Source organism: Vicia villosa, linkage group LG4, assembly GCF_029867415.1.
Source record: "Vicia villosa cultivar HV-30 ecotype Madison, WI linkage group LG4, Vvil1.0, whole genome shotgun sequence".
NCBI lineage: Eukaryota > Viridiplantae > Streptophyta > Magnoliopsida > Fabales > Fabaceae > Vicia > Vicia villosa.
The window spans coordinates 176473028-176495585 of NC_081183.1; the positions used below are offsets into that span (position 1 = coordinate 176473028).

Consider the following 22558-nt stretch of genomic DNA (forward strand, 5'->3'; position numbering starts at 1 on the left):
GACAACTATTAGCTTTGGTTTTATTACTTGGTTTTTTTCATTGACGAGGTTCTTTGTGTAACAAGTTTGTGTGACTCATAAATGTCACAGATCAAATCTGATTCAGCACTTGCACATTTTGGTTCAGCATCTATGACATTTGGTACAACCACTGTGAACTTCGGTTCCGCATATGGATAGTATTTTATTGTACTTTTATTTTTTATGTGTTTCTGCAGCTCATATGAAAAATTCACACGAAAAGTGGATCGCTTCGCGCGGTGGAGGAGGCGGGATTGAGCATACTTTTTGGCGACAACGTAATTTTCCGGGAGGAGTAGAACTCATGACTACAATGGCGTTGCCTTCTTGAATTTTATGTTATGAGTTAGAGATGTGATCTGCAGAGCTTCGGAAATGTCTTTGCCAGGGGCCTCAACATTCATGTACTACACAGGGGTATAATTATTCTGTTCATTGGTTCGACGCAATTGCTTGCTCGTTGGTTTGATGGCTTTAAGCATATATTTGTTGTCATGAAATATAACATTTTTAAGCTTTGAAAAAAATGTATTCTTGCTCATTGGTTCGATGGCTTTAAGATCTTTTGAATTTTTTCTATTAGAATTTTGAGTGTGTTCGAATGTACAATTATAACATAATTAGTTTAGTATGTTTTGTTTATTGTCTTACATTCAATGCTAAATGTCTAATTTTATGAATAAATGATTGATATAAGTTGCTAACTTTTGTCTGCTTCAAGGTGTTGAATCTAACTCCATTGCTATTCCACATTCAACAATAAATTATAACAATAGCAGGATGCAAAACAGATCCAAAGGAATGTCTGAGCCATGTATTAATTATAACAATAGCAGGATGCAAAACAGTTGCTAACTTTGACAATGATGTGTATGAATTCCTTGGGGTAGAAATCAAGAAATTTGTTTCATATGGTTCCACCGGGTTTGCATGTGTTGCTGAGCAATTTGATTATTGGGTTAAAAACCCTCCTTTGGCTGAGATGTTTTTAAGATATTTTTTATATTGATAATTGAAACAATCCTATTTCATCAATTTCACTTGAAGTTGAATCCTATGGTTGGAAGGAAACCTTTAGGTCAGGTAGATTTGGTATGGTTTACAAATGAGTACTTAAAGACAATGTAAAGGTTGTTGTCAAGAGAGGTATGTCTGTTTCAAATGATTACAATATATGTTTTTTCTGCTTGGAAACTTATATTAACTATGAATAAAGTTGACAAAATGTTTTTAAATATTCGTTGGAAGGTTTTGTGGAAAGTTTGTAGGAACCTTGCTTGAAGGTGACGACGTCCTGAAGGAACCTTGCTTGGAAGCATGTCCAATTGCTTCAAAGAAACATAGGTGCCACTACTTACAACTTTTAATCCAACCTTTCAGGTTACGAGGGACCGGGCCATAAGAGATTGGGTGCTCGATGAATGGTGAAAGAGAGCTGCTATTTTGATTATTTTTGCAATATTGACAGAATGTTCAGTTTCAGTTTTCCGATTTAAGGCATGTCTGAGCTTGCCCTCCATATGTTCAGTTCTCCAAAACTATTATTCTAAATATTTGTGTAATATTTTTAATTATCAATATAATATTTTTATTGTTATTACTATTTTACAGTTAAATATATTTTTTATTTCGTTGTGAAAAACAAATGCGCGCACAACACCAATTCCCGTGCGGATGCACGGGTATCTCACTAGTTATTATCAAAATAAAAGAAAAAAAGTTCATGTGATTCATCTTTTCTATCATTATATCTTACTATTAACTATTGTTGTTATTTTCATTAAAACAAAAAATAAAGAATAAAAAATGGCATTTACGGTTCTCTTCTCCAACCGACCGAGTTTCACAATCTCACCAAATCAATTCCTTTTCTAATTTTCCCACAAAGGAAAGGGAAGAGTGTTATTTATTTTTACTATTGTCCTTTTCTATGTATATTTTGTTCTACTATTTAATTAACTAGTGACAGGTACCCTGACTCCATTGGTTTACAAAAAAGGTTTGAAGGAGTCCAATTTTGATTTCTTTTGTTTATTATTTTATCCATTCTTTTTAAAATATATATATATATATATATATATATATATATATATATATATATATATATATATATATATATATATATATATATTTTTATAAGCAATATTAGATTTAATATATAGAGAGTACAAGGGGTACTCTAACCCGAAAAACAACTAACAATTACAAATTAATGAAGTCCAGAGGTGCGTGCACCCAATTATAAAAAGAAGAACATCTTCTATTTCGCGAACCTATCGCTTGCCAAATCCACGACACCACTTTTATATTCGCGACCAAGTCCTCTAATACACAAGGTTCATTCTCAAAACAAAGCTTGTTCCTTGCATTCCAGATTATCCATATAGTTGCCAGCCAGAGTAAACATATTTTCTTCTTCTTTACTTTCCCCTTGAGAGCTATAATACACTGTTCTAAGTGATAAATGCCAGCCCCCCCCTCCACCATCTGAATTTGTAACCAACTTCCTATGTTATTCCACACATTTTTGGAAAATGAGCAAGAGAACAACACATGATCTAAGTCTTCCAACTCAGTCCCGCAGAAAACGCACATTTTATCTTGTTCATTCAGAATTATGCCTCTCCTTGCCAATTGAATTTTCGACGGCAATCTATCAAGAAGCACTCTCCACCCGAATACCTTTAGTTTTGACGGAATTTGAGATTTCCAAATCAAGTTCAATGCTGTTGTTTTATTCGCTTCTACCGTGTCTTCCTCGAGTCTGTCCCGCAATGATAGATAGCAGCTTTTCACGGTGAATGCTCCTTCCTCTGCCGGCCACCATATAAAACTATCATTCTCCCTTTCCACAGGTTTTGCTGAAGCTAAAATTTCCAAAAGTTCCATAACTTCCATCAAATCTGTTGGATCTTCCAGCAGCATGTCTCCTGAAATGTCCAAATCCCAGCGCCAAGAATCCTCCTGCCAGCCTCCCATCTCATATACCATAGCATTCGGTCGACGCGACAAATTGAATGCAGACGGGAATGTGGTTTAGAGGTGATCTCCCAATCCACTTACCATGCCAAAAAGGAATTGTATTGCCTTTTCCTAAAGTAAAATTAATGTTACCTGCAAAACAATCTAAAGCGTTAGTTTTATGCGTACTTGCCGCACATAAATCCTTCCACCACACTGAGTCTTTCACACTGTTTTTATGATCTGAACCCCTAAACACAGCTTGATTTAAATCACCATATCGAGCTTCCAAAACATTTCTCCACACCGATTCTCCCTCTGTTAATATTCTCCACTTCCATTTGCATAACAGCGCTTTGTTGAATATGCCCATATGTTTCACTCCTAAACCGCCTTCCGCCTTTGGTTTACAAATGTTTATCCAACTAACCCAGCTTATGCATCTCTTCTCTTCATTACCTCGCCAAAGAAATCGACTTTGAATTGAAATTATATCTTTGATTATCTTGACTGGAGCTCTATAAAATGACATCGTGAACACCGGGATGCTGGATAAAACCGAATTCAGGAGAGTTACCCTGCCTCCTATGGAAAGCGTACGAGCCTTCCACGGCGATAATCTATTCTTCAGATTGTTCACAACCGTTGTCCAAGAATTACATCTTCTAGGATTGAGCCCAACTTGGATTCCTAAAAATTTGAAAGGAAAACAGTCCCTGCTACAGCAAAGAAATTGAGAGGCTCTATCTAGGAAATCTTCCCTTACATTAATACCGAATACTTTACTTTTGCAAAAATTCACCCTCAGCCCGGAGATTAATTCGAAGCCCCTGAATATCGATTTGATACTCCATAAGTTTGCCCAATTTCCGCTACCAATCAGTACCGTGTCGTCTGCAAACTGCAGAATTCTTACTTCCAAATTTTCCTTCAGTTTGTAACCTTCAAACCTCCCCATTTCAGCAGCTTTTTGCACCAGAATTGCCAAGCCTTCAGCCACAAGCGTGAATAAGAATGGAGACAGTGGGTCTCCTTGGCGGAGTCCTCTCTCTGCCCAAAAGTCTTTAGTTGGGCTGCCGTTAACAAGGATCGACATGGAGCTATTGAAAACACAAGCATCCATCCAACTGCACCAGTTAGCACCAAAGCCGAAATTATGAAACATGCTTCTTAAGAATCCCCAATTTACACAATCGTACGCTTGTTGAAAGTCTACTTTGAATATGAAACATTCCTTTTTTTCCTTCCTCGCGTGATCAATGATTTCGTTCAAGGCCAGCACTCCGTCGAGCATTTGCCTACCCGGCACAAAAGCTGACTGAGAGCAAGAAATGATGTTCTTCAATACTTTCTTGATGCGATTAGCCAGAACTTTAGCAACAATTTTGTAAAGACATCCGACTAGACATATGGGGCGATATTCGTTCAGGCCCTGCGGGTTTGAATTCTTTGGGATCAAAGCAAGAAAAGATGCAGTGATTGCCTTAGGAAGAGATGCTGACTTATGAAACTCCAGCACAAAATTAACTATGTCTTCCTCTAAAAAATTCCAGCACTGTTGGATGAATTTGAAATTGAATCCGTCGGGTCCAGGGCATTTATCTCCATCTGAATCCCAAACGGCGGTTTTGATTTCCTCCCTCGAAAAATCAGAATCCAGAAAAGTCTTATCCTCCACAGACAATTTGCGAAAACCTGCAGGATCCAATGAGGGTCTAGTGAACAAGGTTTCTTTAAATCTGTCTTCGAATACCTTCAACACTTCGCTATGGATGCCGCTAACGTCCTCCACCAATATTCCTTCCCTAGAATAAACAGCCAAGATGTTATTACTCCTTCTCCTATTCTTAACAACATTGTGAAAAAATCTTATGTTTTGATCCCCCTCCTTTAGCCATTTGATTCTCGACTTTTGTCTCAAAAGGCTTTCCTGAAGACGTAGATGTTTCCACAGATCATCCACAATCACCTTTCTATCCAAGGCCCTTTCCTGCCTAGCTGATGCGACAACGGTTGAACCTGTAGTAGCACTATCACTTGAATTCAGCTTCTTCGTTGCTTCTTCAATTTTGAGATCGATCCACCCGAACTTCTCTTTATTCCATACTCTCAGTTTGGTCCTTAACAATTTGATCTTCTATTTTATTATGAACATATTGTTTCCAGCTACCTTTATGTCTTTCCATGAATCCTCCACAAACCTCATAAAGTCTGCATCTTCAAACCAGCAATTGTTGAATCTGAAGGGTTTGGGGCCCCAGTCCTTGACATTTGCTTTCAGCCAAATAGGTGCGTGATCAGATATGTCCATATCTCCTATTTTTTGACCTGTAATGCTCCAGCTATCGATTAAACTTTCTGACAACAAAAATCTATCCAGTCTGCTTTTACAGTTACCCTCCTTGTTTGACCATGTGAACCTGCTACCGATCGAAGGAACATCTACCAGTTCCATCATATCTATGAATTCATTAAACTCATTTGATTCTGTACCTCTGCTAACAGCAGAACTGCCCAATCTTTCACTTCCTTCTCGTGTGGAGTTGAAGTCGCCTCCTACGCACCACCAACCGTCACCGAATTTATTCTTTAATTCCACCAATTCTGCCCATAGCCTTCGCTTCCCAACCAATAAACATGATGAGTAGATGTTCACAAAATATACCACCTGACCTTTGAATTTTGCGCATAATCCCATTGAACCCTCCGATCTAAAACTCCAGAGAGGCACAATTGAATCTTTCTTCCACAGAATCATGATCCCTCCAGAAGCCCCTGCAGAGTCCATATATATAGTAAAAGAGAACAAAGGAGGCTGTACGATTCTGTTCCAAATTGTTCTTTTTCTTAATTTATTACCTTTTTATTTTATTTAGATTAATTATGTCTTACTTTGATTATGGTTAGATTAATAGGGTCTTGGGTCTACTACTAATTTTTCTTTAAGTGCAATTAGATTATCTTTTATTTCTCTGTCATTTCATTTCAATTAATCTTTTATTAATTTAGTTGATTGTAATTTTTGTTAACTATCTAAGTTTAGTATATAATCTTATTTACAATAATAAAATAACAAAAAAATGCCTTTAACTTATAAAAATACAAAAAATATTTGAATGTGGTTTTAATTAATTTTTAGTTAAATAATTTTATGATTTATATATGATCAAATCGATTTTTCTACGAAATAACATAAATCAATATAATTTTCATAAAAAGAATTGTGGATCTATTTTTTAAATTAACTACGAACCTCGTCTACTACGTTATTTCAAACCTAGACAAAATTCAAAGAGATTTCTAAAATATTTTTACAGTCCATAAAAACACATCAACCAAAACTACGAACTACGGTACTCTGACTTTTTAATTGCACTAAAGGATACGTAGGCATAGGGTTTCGAAACCCTAGCGAGTAAAATCATAAAAAACTAACATTCGACCTAATTCTCTTTAAATATCAATAAAATATTTTTTTAGGATATAGGTGACTGTACGTTTACCGCATCTTCAATTTAAATATATAAAAAAACCTAAACCTAGAAGGGGTCGCCTTGAATACAAGGGAGATGAAGGGCGCCTAACACCTTCCCTCCGTCTAACTGATTCACTAACTTAAAATCTCTGAACTTTATGGTAATCCATTTAAATCCCTTCCCTTAGGAGAAAAATAAATGGTGGCGACTCTTTTCTTAAAATTTAAAGTCGATTGCTACAAAGACATGCGTAATGGAAGAAATATTTGATTTATACTGTGTATTGTTTTGTCTCACGTTAAAACTTTTGATATTATCCTCTAATATTCAAAGGCTTCAAAATGTAGTTTGGTGGAGCATGTTTAGAAGGATCAAATGCTGAAACAAAGTCTTTAGAACGTTTGTCTTCGGAATCTTCATAACTTGTCTTTTATAACTTTGTCTTTAGAGTCTTCATAACTTGGTCTTCAGAACTTATGTCAAAAGTAAAGATCTTGAGAGTTTTCATAATCTCTCTAATCAAATTCATAGTCAGAAGCAAAGACTTACATTCTATCAGAAGCATAGTTAAAAGAGCGTTCCGAATCTTGACTTATGTTTGAAAATCACGCTTTGTATCTTCCCGTAGTCAGAGTGTGTTGATTTCAAAAACTGATGGCGTCACACGACATACTATCAGAGTCAGAACCTGAAAGAAAAAACTACACTCTAGACAAAAACCATTAGGTTACCAAATTGTTTTCTAAGATATCATGTATTATTATCATCAAAACTAAAGGCCGAATGCAGAACCAAACCTTGTTCTTATATTTTAGAGTATTTTTTTAGCTTAACATCAACTTTAAAATTGATGTATCATCAAGCTAAAACTACTTATTTTATTATTATTATTATTATTATTATTATTATTATATATATATATATATATATATATATATATATATATATATTATTTTTAGGGTTAATACCTATTCTCCCCCTGCCATATAGGCGTCATTTGAAAAAACCCCCTGCAAAAAAAAAGTTGCAAGAATTTCCCTAACATTTCAAGATTCTCTCATTTTTTACCTTCATCACATCCAGTCAACAAGAAAGCTGACGTGGCATGTATTTTTTTTATTTTTTATTTTTTTTTCTAATGATGTGGATGCCCAGGTGGTTTTTTATTTTATTTATTTGTTAATTTTAATGCCACATGTATTTTATATTATTTTTATTTTTGGTTAATATAAGAAAACATGTTAAAAATGCCCAGGTGGTTTTTTATTTTATTTATTTGTTAATTTTAATGCCACATGTATTTTATATTATTTTATATTATTTTTATTTTATTTATTTGTTAATTTTAATGCCACATGTATATACTGCATACTAATTTACATATTTTTTAATACTATGCTTTAATAAATAATAATATACTATTTAATATTATGCTTTTAATGTATAAAATATTGAAATATATAAATTAATTTAAATTATGAGTATTAATTAGTATATAGTATTGGAATTGTAATTGTAAATAAAAATGCAGTATTCAAATTGTAAATAATACTCCCTCCGTTCCTTTTTAAGTGTCGTTTTAGAAGAATTTTTTTGTTCCTATTTAAGTGTCGTTTTATAATTTAATGTTATAATTTGTCATTTATACCCTTATTTTCTCAATAACTCCACCTCAAATTTTTCAATTAATTATTGGAAAAAGAGAGTGTATGATTGAATTTATTTGGAAAGAGAAAAATAATAAGGGTATAATAGGAAAAGTAACTCTAATAATCCACTATCTTGGTTGAAGAGCTTTTTGCTAAAACGACACTTAAAAAGGAACGGAGGGAGTACCATTCAGTAAATAAAAATGCTATTGGAAATGTAAATAAAAATGCAGTATGCTATTAATACCATTCAAAGTATTTATTAAAAATTACAAACCACTTAGCCTAGTGGTTGGGCGCATGGGCTTGCAAGTTTAAGGGAGTGGGTTTAACGACATATCAAACGAAAACTAATATAATATAAATTGAATATGTGGCATTATAAATAATAATAAATTAAAACAAAAAGCCACATGGGCCATCCACATCATTAGCAAAAAATAAAAAATAAAAAAAATTCATGCCACGTCAGCTTTCTTGCTGACTGGATGTGATGAAGGTAAAAAATGAGAGAATCTTGAAATGTTAGGGAAATTCTTACAACTTTTTTTTTGCAGGGGTTTTTTTCAAATAACGCCTATATGGCAGGGGGAGAATATGTATTAACCCTTATTTTTAATATCTTTATAAATTAAAACAATTGACGTGGTGATGAAAAAATAATACTTCGCCATGAGATTGAAATGAGAAATACCATATATATATATATATATATATATATATATATATATATATATATATATATATATATATATATATATATATATATACTATAAAAAACAATTTTAACATCGTACACAAAATGCATCTTACTTCGGTAAACGAATCGTAGTCATGAAAGACGTCATAAAAAGCAATTACTTAACACCTCGGTTTTTAAAACACCGAGGTAAAGTGTTGATTATGACATGGTTTGAACTCTCACTTATGCACTTTTATTATTTACAAAAACTAGCGCATTTTTTCTATCTCGGTCTATTATAAAAATCGAGGGGTCATTAATTTTTTTAATAAATCTCGTTATAGTGTTTTCACAAAACATTAATAAAATAATTTATTTACAAACTACATTGTTTATCCAGAATAAAAATTTAATTGTCCATGAAGATTTGATATTCTCCAAACCATAAAAAGGGTATTCTCAATAGTTTTTGCTTGCATTTAATTCTGATATGAAAAAAAAAGGGTTAGAGAAAAAAATGGTAAGACAAATAAATAAGTTTATGCTCAAATAAGAACACAAATCTTATACTCAAATAATTTTTTATTCTAGCAATCCATCATAAAGACCTATTTATGGCAGACCCGGCCCTGTGCCTGTGCAACCTGTGCCACAGCACATGGCCTCAAATATGCATGGGCCCAAAATGAAAATATGTATAGCATGTGATGCGTATACTATGATTAGCTTTTATGTAATATCACATTGGTATGAATAAAACAATACAATGGATTAATGACTATTATTTGAAGTCAAGCTCATCATTTTGAGACACTGCCAATCATTATTTACTTTAATTGTTTTATATTTTTGTTTTTACAAACGCTATTCATCGTTTTAAAATAATTCCAATTAACCACCACACTATTTCTTCAATTCACAACATTATCATGAAAGCATCTAATAAATATTTAATTTATTTGATTTTGTAAATAATTTTTTAATTAAATATCATACACTTTCATTTTATACACTGCATCAATTTATTTTATTTTATTTTAGAGTGATTTAATATTTTTAATGTATTCTATAAATTTATTATTTTATAATAATATATTAAAAAGTTAGTAAATTTAAAACTATTTTAATTAAATCATTACGATTAAATAAATAAAAATTAAATTGTTAGATTTAAAATATATTTGATTAACTTAGTTTAATTTAATATAATATACGGTGAGATATGTGACTCAATTGATTTAATTATTTGAGTTAACGATTAAAAGGAGTTGAATGTACGTAGTTAAATCCAGAACAGTAAAAGTCTAATATAGTGATTATATAAGTATAATTTTTTTTATCATGTTGTCTTGTAGTTGAGAATTTCACCTTTAAAGATAAATAAGTGGAATATCGCAGATTTGAACTCACGCTCCTACATCTTATGTCTTTGTACATTATCAATTGAGCTGACATAAATTTTTATTAAATCAACTATAAATAAAAAATTTATGTAATTTTTAAAGAGAGATTTTAGTATATATCTTATACTTTATTTTATTAACGGTCTATTATAGAAATCAGAACAAGGCCTCTAATTTGTTTGGGTCGGCCCTGATTCACGGCAAACACTATTGCTAACGTTAAATTTTTCATGATGTTGGATCTTCAAATCTTTGATATTCCGGGGAATCTAAAATGATGGGTGCATAATATTCTGGGAAAAAAAGGTTGGATAAATAAATAAAATGATGTTGCAAATCTTAAAGTGGAGGATAGTTTCAAGGGTTTTGTGATGTTTCAGAATGCTTTTATAATGAAATTTATTTTTGTTTCACGCGGATCACTAATGGTAATATCTTGAGCATTGATAGTCATGAAATGAACGACAAAGATTTGATTACGGATGGGTTAGAGTATTTACAAATTAAAAATACAATTAAAATAGAGGTTCTAATGTTCCCTCGGATTTTTGGAAAATCGACGGGTTAGAATATTGATTTACAAATAAATAATACAATTAAAAAAGTGGTTCCAATGTTCCCTCTATTTTTTTTTTTTGTAAAAACGACGGGTTTGAACATTTATTTACAAATAAAAATATAATTAAAAGAGAGGTTAGAACACCGGCGTGGCGCACATGGATTAGAATCATATCACTAGAATAACAATGATCAGTCATAAAATCTCTTTTGGATTATCAAGGAGACTTTTGAGAAATTTAAACGTCTCGTTGTGATCTTAAACATTGTTTCAAAAATCTTTTTCTATTTTCAAATTCTCATTACCAACTCTCTATTATACCAATTGATCATGATGAAGTTATCCAGTCTTATATCAATGACTTTCATTTCTTTATTACTCCATCACTGATTGCTATGACAATCAACTGTCAAGTGGTTGTGTTGAACACTGTGAAAATAACAATGTCTACTCAACCCAACTTCAACGAATTTATGCCAAAAGAAATAACATCTCCAGTCTTGATTCTCTACTCCCGATTACAATATTTTGGTTTTAACTTCTAGTGGCAAATCCCCGCTCAAGAGAGATATACCTGGAAATGTTTACTTGCTATGACAAGCATCTCTTGTTATTTCTCATCTACAACATGAGAGTTAATCTTCCTCTTACCATTTTCAGTAATGTTGAATAGTTAGGGGTAATGTTGAAATTGAGTGGACTCAGAAGTTTGAATTTGTTGAGTAATGTTCTTTGTTGTGTTGTTTTTTCATTATTATCAATAAATTTTTTTTCTATTATTGTTTATTGGTAACAAAGTTTTAAATGTGGAAACGGGGATTCAAACCGAGATTCTTATAGCTATATAATCTCGGTTATCAAGAAAATCGAGATAACAAGTTTATTAATTTTTTTATGGATAAATAAAGACGATAACTTATAGATGTGTTTCCTCGGTTTTACATAACATCGGCATAACATGTTGTTTATCTTATTAAAAAAATAAAACATTGTGCTCCCAAGACATATCCTCTCAATAATAATTTATATTAAATTTAAAGTTAAGAATTTTTCAATCAAATTGTTAGTAGGTGTAAACTAGCTACTCTTATAATAAGTAGATATAATTAATTAATTTTGTGTTGTTAAAATAAGTAAATTTTTTTAAGTTTAAGTGAGAGATTTTGAAAATTTATTATAATAATAGTACATTTCAAGGCTAAAAAAGCGTTTACAAAGATATTTACAAATAATCTATGAAAGAATGAGAGTTGAATATATGAAAATAAACAAACTTTATAATAAATTATATAAATTAACAAACTTTGTGTTAATTAAATTAACAAATCACATGGGGAACCACAAAAGCGTTTATTTAGAATAAACCATATAAATCCTAAACTTTCATTCAATTTCAAATATTATATAAAACTAATGGTTAAGATGTGGAGTAAGTTATTATAACTTACTCTTGGAGTTAATATAACTCTCCTCTCTATATATATATATATATATATATATATATATATATATATATATATATATATATATATATATATATATATATATATACAGTAGAAACTCTTTATATTAATATTCGGTAAATTAATAAACTATCTAAAATAATAAATTTGTTCAATCCCGACTTGGGCCAATGTAAAAAAATTGAAAAACTCGATAAAATAATAAGATAATAATTTTTTGGGAGATCCCTTTATAATTTTCGGTCCCAAGAAAATCATAAATTAATAATTCATAGAAACTGGAAAAAATATATTACACTATATTGAAATATGATTCAATAGTTGTTTGTTTTCCTTTAAGAATACATTGAACACATTTGTTCCTCTTGTTTACATTTATTATACTTCAAAAGTCATTATTGATTTCCAATGCATATGAACACAACAGTTACTAATTTACGTTGAGTCCCGAGGTTCGCTGCAACGTAATTCTAAGAGGCATAGACTAATTTGCCTTTTTGTTTGACATGTAGAGTATATGATTACTTAAAAACTCTTTAAATTTATCGATAAATTAATAACTCTCTAAATTAATAAATTTCCCCGATCCTGACATTATTAATTTAAAGAGTTTCTAATATATATAGTTGTTAAGTCACTCAAATGATATTGGCACCTAAATTTTAACCTTTGTAATTTTTTTTATTTTTTATTATTCTTCCGTTTCAGAATCTGAAATGTATAGAGTCACGGAAGCTGTGGGGCATGAGAGTTTTTGGTGTGACGGATCGTACCTGAGAAGGTTAAATTTTTCTATTAATTCAATTATTCATCTTACAATTATTATTTTATCATGTTCCTTGACTTTATTTTATTTTGTTGATATTTGATAATTTTTAATTTTTTTATAGGGGTTAACTGAAGCAACAAAAGATAAAAAATTTACATGTGACTATAAATATTTCACTTCTTTCTAATCCTCTCTCTATAATTCAACTTCTACAATAATATTTTTACTATTTTTTTAATATAATTCGTAGTCATGTTTCTCATATCATATATTCATGATGCAACTACTATTTTATGAATCATGTTTTTATTATTTTTGAAGTTGATAGTTGTGTTGTTAGAGTTTGTTTGAAATCTCACATTAATTTAGTTTTAGGGTTGTTGGGTGTAAAAATATGTGAGGATAACCTCACTTTTAAAGCTAACTTTTGAGGTTGAGATCTAAGCCTATTTAACAATTATTATTAATGTATCTTGCTTTATTTTTTTAATTTTATTACATTCATAAATTTATTATTATGTCATTATCATATATTATTATTTATTTTTGTAGATGTATGGTTTGAAAAATGGAAATTATATATTTTAATAAAATTGTTGCGAAAGAAGTTAGGATATTGATGAGGGTGAGATAAATAATAAATGGAAGAATATATAAAAAAAATAATTTAAAACATGTTGATTGCATTTATAAAAAAAAATTAATAATTTGATAGTTTGTAAAATTACTCATCTCAATTGTAATTTCTACGAGTTTAATAATAACCCATTGTTTTACTTAAGCTAGAAAACAATCGGTTTTGTAATTTTTCTTTGTTGGATTGTTTGTTCTTGTAATCCGGTTGGTGAGCTTAATATATTTCTTGATTTCAAAAAAAAATATATAATTTTAAAAATAAAAAATATAAAGGTTTAAACATGATAAAATATAAAGGTTTAAATATAATAAAATTAAAAAATAAAATAAAATATTTTTTTTGAACTCAGAATTTTATTAATTCAAAAATCATGAAATAGATGCGATCAACAACGATCCAGCAGAATCAAAACGAACAAAAACATCAAACAATTAAGCAAAATTAGCCCTTATCCCATTAGCCTAGCAATGTGAGTTCTAAGTTGCCTATGTTTCCGGCCTCTATAGATTATACTTTCCATTATCCTATTTTTCTTTTAACTTTATAGAATATTTTATAGCTATTGACTCTCAAGCATCATAAAATATAATTTTATAAAATTTTCTTTAAAGAATTTGGGTTATGATGAGATGACTTAGAAGATAAATTTTTGTTATTACTTTAAAAAGGGTTCAAATTAATTTTATTACCTTAGGTTGTAAATTATTGCATTAATATTTATAAATTTTATTATTATTTTAATTTCTAATTTCTACCTCTTTACTTCAATTATTTTTCATTTGATAAATTAAAATATAATACAATAAGTGATCTATTTAACTTATTTACTATTTTTATACTAATTTCATTTTAAATAATAAAATCATATTATTAAATATCAAAATATTTATCTTATATTTTAAATTAGAAGACAACTAATATTAAAAATAATCATATTAATATACTCTATTTATGTCGGTTAATGATAATAAAAATAATAATAATATTTATATTACTCTGCTAACTAGGTTAATAATAACCATAACTTAAAATTTTTATATAATCTTATTTGAGTTTTTATAATATTTATTTTATATATATATATATATATATATATATATATATATATATATATATATATATATATATATATATATATATATATATATATATATATATATATATATATATATATATATATATATAATTCTGGACTATCCAATGGTTAAGTATGACCCATGTTTCTAATTCCAGCACCCAGAATATTTGGCCTAATTGGTGATGAATGAAAGGAGTTTTCCCTGGCACTACCCTTAACTGAATGTTTTCCCACACACCTAAAATAGACCGAAGACCATCTCATAGACACTATAAATACTGTTAAATCATATCCTTAAATAAATTTAATTGAAAAAACTAAATTGACATATTTCTTTAAAATTAAATCAAATAAATATATTATTCATGCATCTCTCAGCTCATAATCCGATTTTCATTCATTCTTAGTAATTTAGTTTTCTTCTCTCAATTCCATCTTTGCATTTTCTTTATATGAATTGTCTGATGAATTGTTTGGGCAAATACTTGTGAGTTTAGATTTGTTTGTGCAAATACTTTGAGTTTAGTTTCTCTTTAGCTCCTGAAATATGAAATATTTGTCACGTATGGATAATGATTTATTTTTTATTTTTTGTGAAATAGTTTAGCATTTGATAATTTTATTACCATAATTTCACCTGAATTATGAAATATTTGACACATACGGATAACGATTTATTTTTTATTTTTTGTGAAATAGTTTAGCATTTGATAATTTTATTAGCATAATTTCACGAAAAAAAAAATTAAAATAACCAGGTTTAATAAAAAATTTACTGAAAAAACCAACTTTTCGGGATAATTACCAAACTGTCTAGGTTTGGGAGATACGGGAAGAGAATGCGCCAAATGAAATGGCGCATGCATGGTCCACACGCCAAACCATTTGGCGCAAAAGAACAAAAATTAGGGCAAAGATGTGTAAGCCATTTGAAATGGCGCATATGGCCATGCATTAACACATAGGCGCCAAACCAATTGGCTCCTATGTGTGGGCCATTTTATTTTATTTTTCAAAATTAACCCGTTTCGGGTATTTCCGCGCACCGTTTTTTATTCCGGTCTTTTATTTTCGTAAAAACGTCTTAGAATGGAGTTCGTAAAATTATCACTAACCCTAAATAAAGTTTGCGTTATAGATATCGGATTTTCACAAAAGCACAATTTATTGATGAGAGACCGACGAACGGTTACAAGAGTTGGTAAGGGAAACTGATACATTGTCGAAAAAAAATACAGATTATATTAAACTTGTGACGAGGTTGCGCCACGATTAGGGCATCTTTTTCTATTGTGCCCCACCTGACGACAAATGCTGCATTTTCGTTCCATTTTGTCGTGGACGTCCATTTCGGTTCTAATCCGTGTACTATTGGGACGCCCTTTTTTCTTTCGCCGCATTGCGTCGTTGTGCCGAACTACCTCTCCATCATACTCAGGCCAGTAATCCTCCTTGGCCACCACAGGGAACGCAACGCTGTAAACTCTGAGCAATGTCTGAGTCTTGTAAATCGGAGACAGTAGTGATTTAGCGTCGCGGTGCGCATACGCACATGCAGCTATGACGTGCGAGCAAGGCATACGAAAAGCTTGAAACCTTCCACAGTCGCACCAATCCTCGTCTAGAAGAACCCTATATTGTTGTCTTGGCAATCCCTCATTGTGGTCAATTGTCTCCCGCACACTGAACGTGCGATTGAAACGGTCGAAAGAAGTTACTTGATGAGTGTTCGCTTTTGCCGATTGCTGTTGCATAAATTTCATGCAACTATCACTTAATAGTTGACCAGATTGCCTAACATCACCCCATTTCCTCCCTCTCGTTGAGAAGAGTGCAGCCATCCTAAAGTATGTAGCCTCCACTAGTGCTGTGATTGGAAGATTACGAATGCCTTTGAAAACGCCATTCATGGATTCCACGAGATTTGTCGTCATATGGCCCCATCGCACGCCCTTGTCGTAAGCCCTTGTCCATTTCTCCCTAGAAAGGTTATCTACCCAACTACCTGCCTCTGGATTTGTCATTACAATCTCACTCCGATAATGCTAGAATGTCGGTTGGGTCAATGCATAACCAGCATTGACCAAGGCCTTTCTTAGATGTCTGTCCTTGATCTCCCGCATGAAGTTCTAGGCGATGTGGCGAACACAATAGACGTGTTTTGAAGAGGGGGTCATGCCATCCGTTTGCTGGATTATTATAAGCACTCTCTATAGAAGCGTGCCTATCAAAGATTAAACATATGTCAGGCTGAGGAGCAACATGTTCTCGGAGGTTCCTTAGAAAGAAACTCCAACCCGCCGCAGTTTCACCTTCGACGATTGCAAACGCCACTGGAAATATGTTGCTGTTCCCGTCTTGTGCAACCGCCATGAGCATGGTTCCTTTGTATTTGCCGTATAACCATGTTCCATCAATTTGAAGTATGGGTTTACAATGTGCAAATCCCCGTACGCAAGGTTTGAACGCCCAAAAAAGCCGATGGAATATTCCATTTCCTTGGACAGGGTTTCCATCCGGGGCATGCGCGGGCAGCGTCTCAAGAATAGTAACAGTGCCAGGTGCGTAACTGTGTAGCGCATTGAGGTATCGGGGAAGAATTTTGTATGACTCCTCCCAATTGCCGTAGACTGTCTCAATTGCCTTTGTTTTTGCAACCCACGCCTTTCTGTAAGATGGAGTGTAGTTGAAGGTTGTAACGATATGCGAGATAATATTTTTGACCTTCAGAGACGGATCAGAACTTATTAGAGGCAAGATCTCCTGATAGATGAGATCGGCACTGAGTTTTGTATGATCCTGGGAAGTGTTAGGGTTGACACACGTGTGTTGCTGCGTAATCGATCCTATTTTCCATGCATTACTTCTCTTCCTATAAGAAGCCAACAGTCTGAAGCCACACTCTGGATTCTTACAAGTGATTACATACCGTTCCAGGTTAGAACGATCTACTTTAAAATCAACGTTGTGTGCCATGTGCCATTTTTTTATCGTTCTAAGACAAGCCTCCTTAGAGGGAAACTTGTCTCCTTCCTTTAATTCATCGTCAGTTTGGATGTACGGTGTGAAGAAGATGTCGGATGATGGTTCGTCACCTTCTAGGTTCAGGTTACTCATATGTGTTGGAGGTGCGTACACGTGAGCTGGAGGCACCAAAGTTTGTTGCTCGTCGTCGGATTCCTCGTTGACCATGTCGTCAAATTCAGTTTCCAGATCTTCTTCTTCCTCGTCTATGACATCAACTTCTTCTTGCTCGTTGACTGGTGGGTCTATAACTTATGACAGGACAATCTGAGTTTCTTGTGTTCCAACCTGTAGAGTAACGTACAACTCGATGGAATCCAAGCCAGAGTATTCGTGGGTTGTAAACATATCTTGCAGGTCTTCATCAGTGGCAATCTCCATCTCATAAAACTTGACGGTGTTGTCTTCATTGAAAGAGGGGCATTGGTAAAAAACGTTTGCGATAGGACCCATTGCAATCTTAGCGTATAGTCGCTGAATGAAGTATGAAAAGTTTGCTCTTTTGCTTAGCAAAAATGGAACAACCTGAGTGTTTCTCATCACAAAACCGGCTATTTCATGATAGTAAGTCTCACCGTTTAGATGGGCATGCACAAGGTACTGTGTAGATGAAGCCATTTCGACGGGGAAGTGTGTGGGTGATTTAAAATGAAGTCAGATTAGGCAAAATTGCTAGTGTGAGTTGTAATCTTTAGAAAACATAGGGTGTAATATATATATATGGTGGTTCTTCAATAATTTTATACATATATATATATATATATTAAATAATAATTATATATATTTGAATTAAATTCAATGATCTGGCGTTGACAACGCAAGAGACAGACACACTGATCTAGGTCTGCCAAAGGATTCCAAATTGATTATAAAAGACAGACACACTGATCTAGGTCTGGCACAAGATTCCGAATTGATTATAAAAGACAGACACACTGATCTAGGTCTGTATATATATAAACATATTTTAATAATTATATATATATATATATTAAATAATAATTATATCTATTTGAATTAATAATTATATTTTACTGTATATATAAATTCAGTTATGTATGTAATTAATAATTATGTATTTTAATTAATCCACATATCCATTGGGGTAATTGATGTTCAGACGACGACAACTAACACAACAACCACATTTAATTTAATTCAATGATCCGGCGTTGACAACACAAGAGACAGACACAATGATCTAGGTCTGCCAAAGGATTCCAAATTGATTATAAAAGACAGACACACTGATCTAGGTCTGCCAAAGGATTCCAAATTGATTATAAAAGACAGACGCACTGATCTAGGTCTGCCAAAGGATTCCAAATTGATTATAAAAGACAGACACACTGATCTAGGTCTGTATATATATATATATATATATATATATATATAAACATATTTTAATAATTATATATATATATATATTAAATAATAATTATATCTATTTGAATTAATAATTATATTTTACTGTATATATAAATTCAGTTATGTATGTAATTAATAATTATGTATTTTAATTAATCCACATATCCGTTGGGGTAATTGATGTTCAGACGACAACAACTAACACAACAACCACATTTAATTTAATTCAATGATCCGGCGTTGACAACACAAGAGAAAGACACACTGATCTAGGTCTGCCAAAGGATTCCAAATTGATTATAAAAGACAGACGCACTGATCTAGGTCTGCCAAAGGATTCCAAATTGATTATAAAAGACAGACACACTGATCTAGGTCAGTATATATATATATATAAACATATTTTAATAATTATATATATATATATATATATATATATATATTAAATAATAATTATATCTATTTGAATTAATAATTATATTTTACTGTATATATAAATTCAGTTATGTATGTAATTAATAATTATGTATTTTAATTAATCCACATATCCGTTGGGGGTAATTGATGTTCAAACGACAACAACTAACACAACAACCACATTTAATTTAATTCAATGATCCGGCGTTGACAACACAAGAGAAAGACACACTGATCTAGGTCTGCCAAAGGATTCCAAATTGATTATAAAAGACAGACGCACTGATCTAGGTCTGCCAAAGGATTCCAAATTGATTATAAAAGACAGACACACTGATCTAAGTCTGTATATATATAAACATATTTTAATAATTATATATATATATATATATTAAATAATAATTATATCTATTTGAATTAATAATTATATTTTACTGTATATATAAATTCAGTTATGTATGTAATTAATAATTATGTATTTTAATTAATCCACATATCCGTTGGGGTAATTGATGTTCAGACGACAACAACTAACACAACAACCACATTTAATTTAATTCAATGATCCGGCGTTGACAACACAAAACAACCGGTGAATCACGATATTACATTGCAAAAAAAGAAAATAGCACAGAACAACTGATAGTACACGCCCACTCATTGCAACAAATAAAACAACACTTAATCTAAACTACTCAAGTATCACTGCAAGAACGAGTGGATTTTCAACGCCTCGGTTAACTTCTCCACTGTGTGTCCAAAACATTAGATCCACGTCCACATCGTCTTTCACACGATCCCAATAATACATGTACGTGCCTTCAGGGTTATTATCCGTCAACGTAATGTATGGACATCGGTAATCTATCTGTTTAACTTTCCTGGTTGGACCATCCAGCTGACGAAACCCAGTGTTGATGGCTCTAACAATTCTCTGGAAATTCCAATGGGGGTTAAGGCAAACCCGCATGTGACTACCTTCCTCAAAGAAGACCACGGCCCAAACTGAGTTCATTTTTTGGTGTTTGCAGTAAGAATGAAAGAAGAGTTAGTCCTTAAACTCCACACATACACCTCTATGTATAGCGGGTGAAATACGGAATTAAAAAATTGTTTTAATTATATATAACTTATATAATAACTGGAAACGATGAAACAATAAAAAATCATTTCATTGAAATATGCTTAGAGCATTTAATTGAACGGTACAGAAGTCACTGAAATGATAAAGAAACTGCGGTGTCTAGGATATTACAACGGTTAAAACAATGTCTTCTCGGTCCTCCATCATTCGAGTATATTGGATGTCGTCTTCCATAGTCTCCCACCAACGTTGTCTTTCTAGAAAAACACCACCCCTTGTTCTAAGTCTCTTGATAGATCTGATTTGTTCGCCTGGACTGTACTCCCCGTCCAAAAACCTAAGGATGGTTCTCTTAAGCTGGTCCATGGAATGGATATTCCAAAACATTACCTGCATGGGAGGTTTGACGGCAGAGAAGATAACGTATCTGTTCCTTCGACGAAAGTCTGGTTGATAGTCCAAACGCCTCACAGGTGGTGGAGGCTCAGAAGTCCGATGCGTGCTATCTGGCCTTATTCGAGATCTCATTCTTTTGAGTGTGTACTAATGCACACAAGTAACCCTAATTTATAGAGGGAAGGACTCCTTGCCTTAGGTCTGTATCACAATTAGGGTTTCATCCACTAGACAAAAATGTAAACCCTAATTCAAAAAAAAATGGAACATCTAATGCGCCAGATGAAATGGCGCATTAGTGTTATATCTAACAGGAAGGCGCCGAATGATTTGGCGCATAAGAAGGAATTTAAAAAAAAAAGCCAAATCATTTGGCGCATATGTATTATAGGTGGACCCCTCCTGGTCCCACATGGTCCCCACCTGCATGCGTCCGAAACGAGTTACTGTAACCTAGCATGCGTCTGAATCATTTTCTGAACCGATTCCTGATAAGATTCCTGATAAGATTCCTGGCACGATTCTTCCTACTACTGCATGCATGCTACCCGAGCTGTCACCTAGTTCTGAGCTGCATGCATGTCTTGTCACCGAAAATTAGCTTGCATGCATGCCAACAATATCTGCAGGAGCAACACCTAGCAATTATGGCTGTGTTGACATGTCCAGCATGCAGCTTGTTACCGTTTTTTGCCTCATGAATATATAAACCACTTAGAACTCTGCAGAATCCGCACCACTTTCACTCATCTTCTCTCACAAGAATCCTTTTGCAATCAACTTCCAAATTTTCATCCTTCAACCATGTCTCTCCTAACAATGGGCGAAACACACAGAGGAACCCCCCAGAACATCGCTACCTTCGTAAGTATATTAGTATTACTTTAACAACATGCAACTGTCCGTGATCAACTAACTGCATTTTTTTGGCATACATACTATTTTCAGAACGCTCAACGTTTTCGCACTCGTAGTCACTCTACCATCGCTCCGGACGACCGCATTAGACCATACCTGGACGTTGCTGGTTTCGGACCCATTAGTAGAATCGCCGAGTCTTCTATTGACCACAAATTTGTTCTTGCTTTGCTGGAACGCTGGAGGCCGGAGACACACACCTTCCATCTTCCAACAGGGGAGTGCACCATCACCCTGGAGGACGTTCATATGTTGCTAGGCCTTCCAGTTGACGGTAAGGCAATTAATGGCTGTGTCATGCAGGCGAATTCCTTATGCTTTCAGGCAATTGGCATAGACTTGATAGAGGGAGCAGTTGGTGCTAGGGGGCAAGGTGTTAACCTTAAGAGGTTAAGGGAGTATTATGATCGGTTTCACTTGGATGATGCGTCTCCCCAAGAGACCATACTTCAAAAAACTAGGTGCTATCTACTCCTGCTAATTGGAAACGTTTTGTTCCCAGATAGCACTGGTAATACTGTTAACTTTATGTATCTTCGTCTACTAATGGATTTTACTAGGGTTGGTCTTTATAGCTGGGGGTCTGCAGTGCTGGCCACGGTGTACCAATCACTGTGCAAGAACTCAAGAGCTGATTCTTGCATATTTTATGG

The 22558-nt window shown here is 32.8% G+C and overlaps 1 protein-coding gene across 1 annotated transcript; it reads right to left on the reverse strand.

Annotated features, from left to right (window-relative positions):
- Positions 1-2223: 2223 nt before the first annotated feature.
- On the reverse strand, positions 2224-3000 carry LOC131598375 (uncharacterized). Its single transcript, XM_058870987.1, has one exon. It carries the CDS (start codon positions 2998-3000, stop codon positions 2224-2226), a length of 777 nt encoding a protein of 258 aa, XP_058726970.1.
- Positions 3001-22558: the final 19558 nt, after the last annotated feature.

Coding starts and splice junctions, on each gene's coding strand:
- LOC131598375 (XM_058870987.1), bottom strand. CDS start 3,000: ATGGGAGGCTGGCAGGAGGATTCTTGGCGCTGGGATTTGGACATTTCA.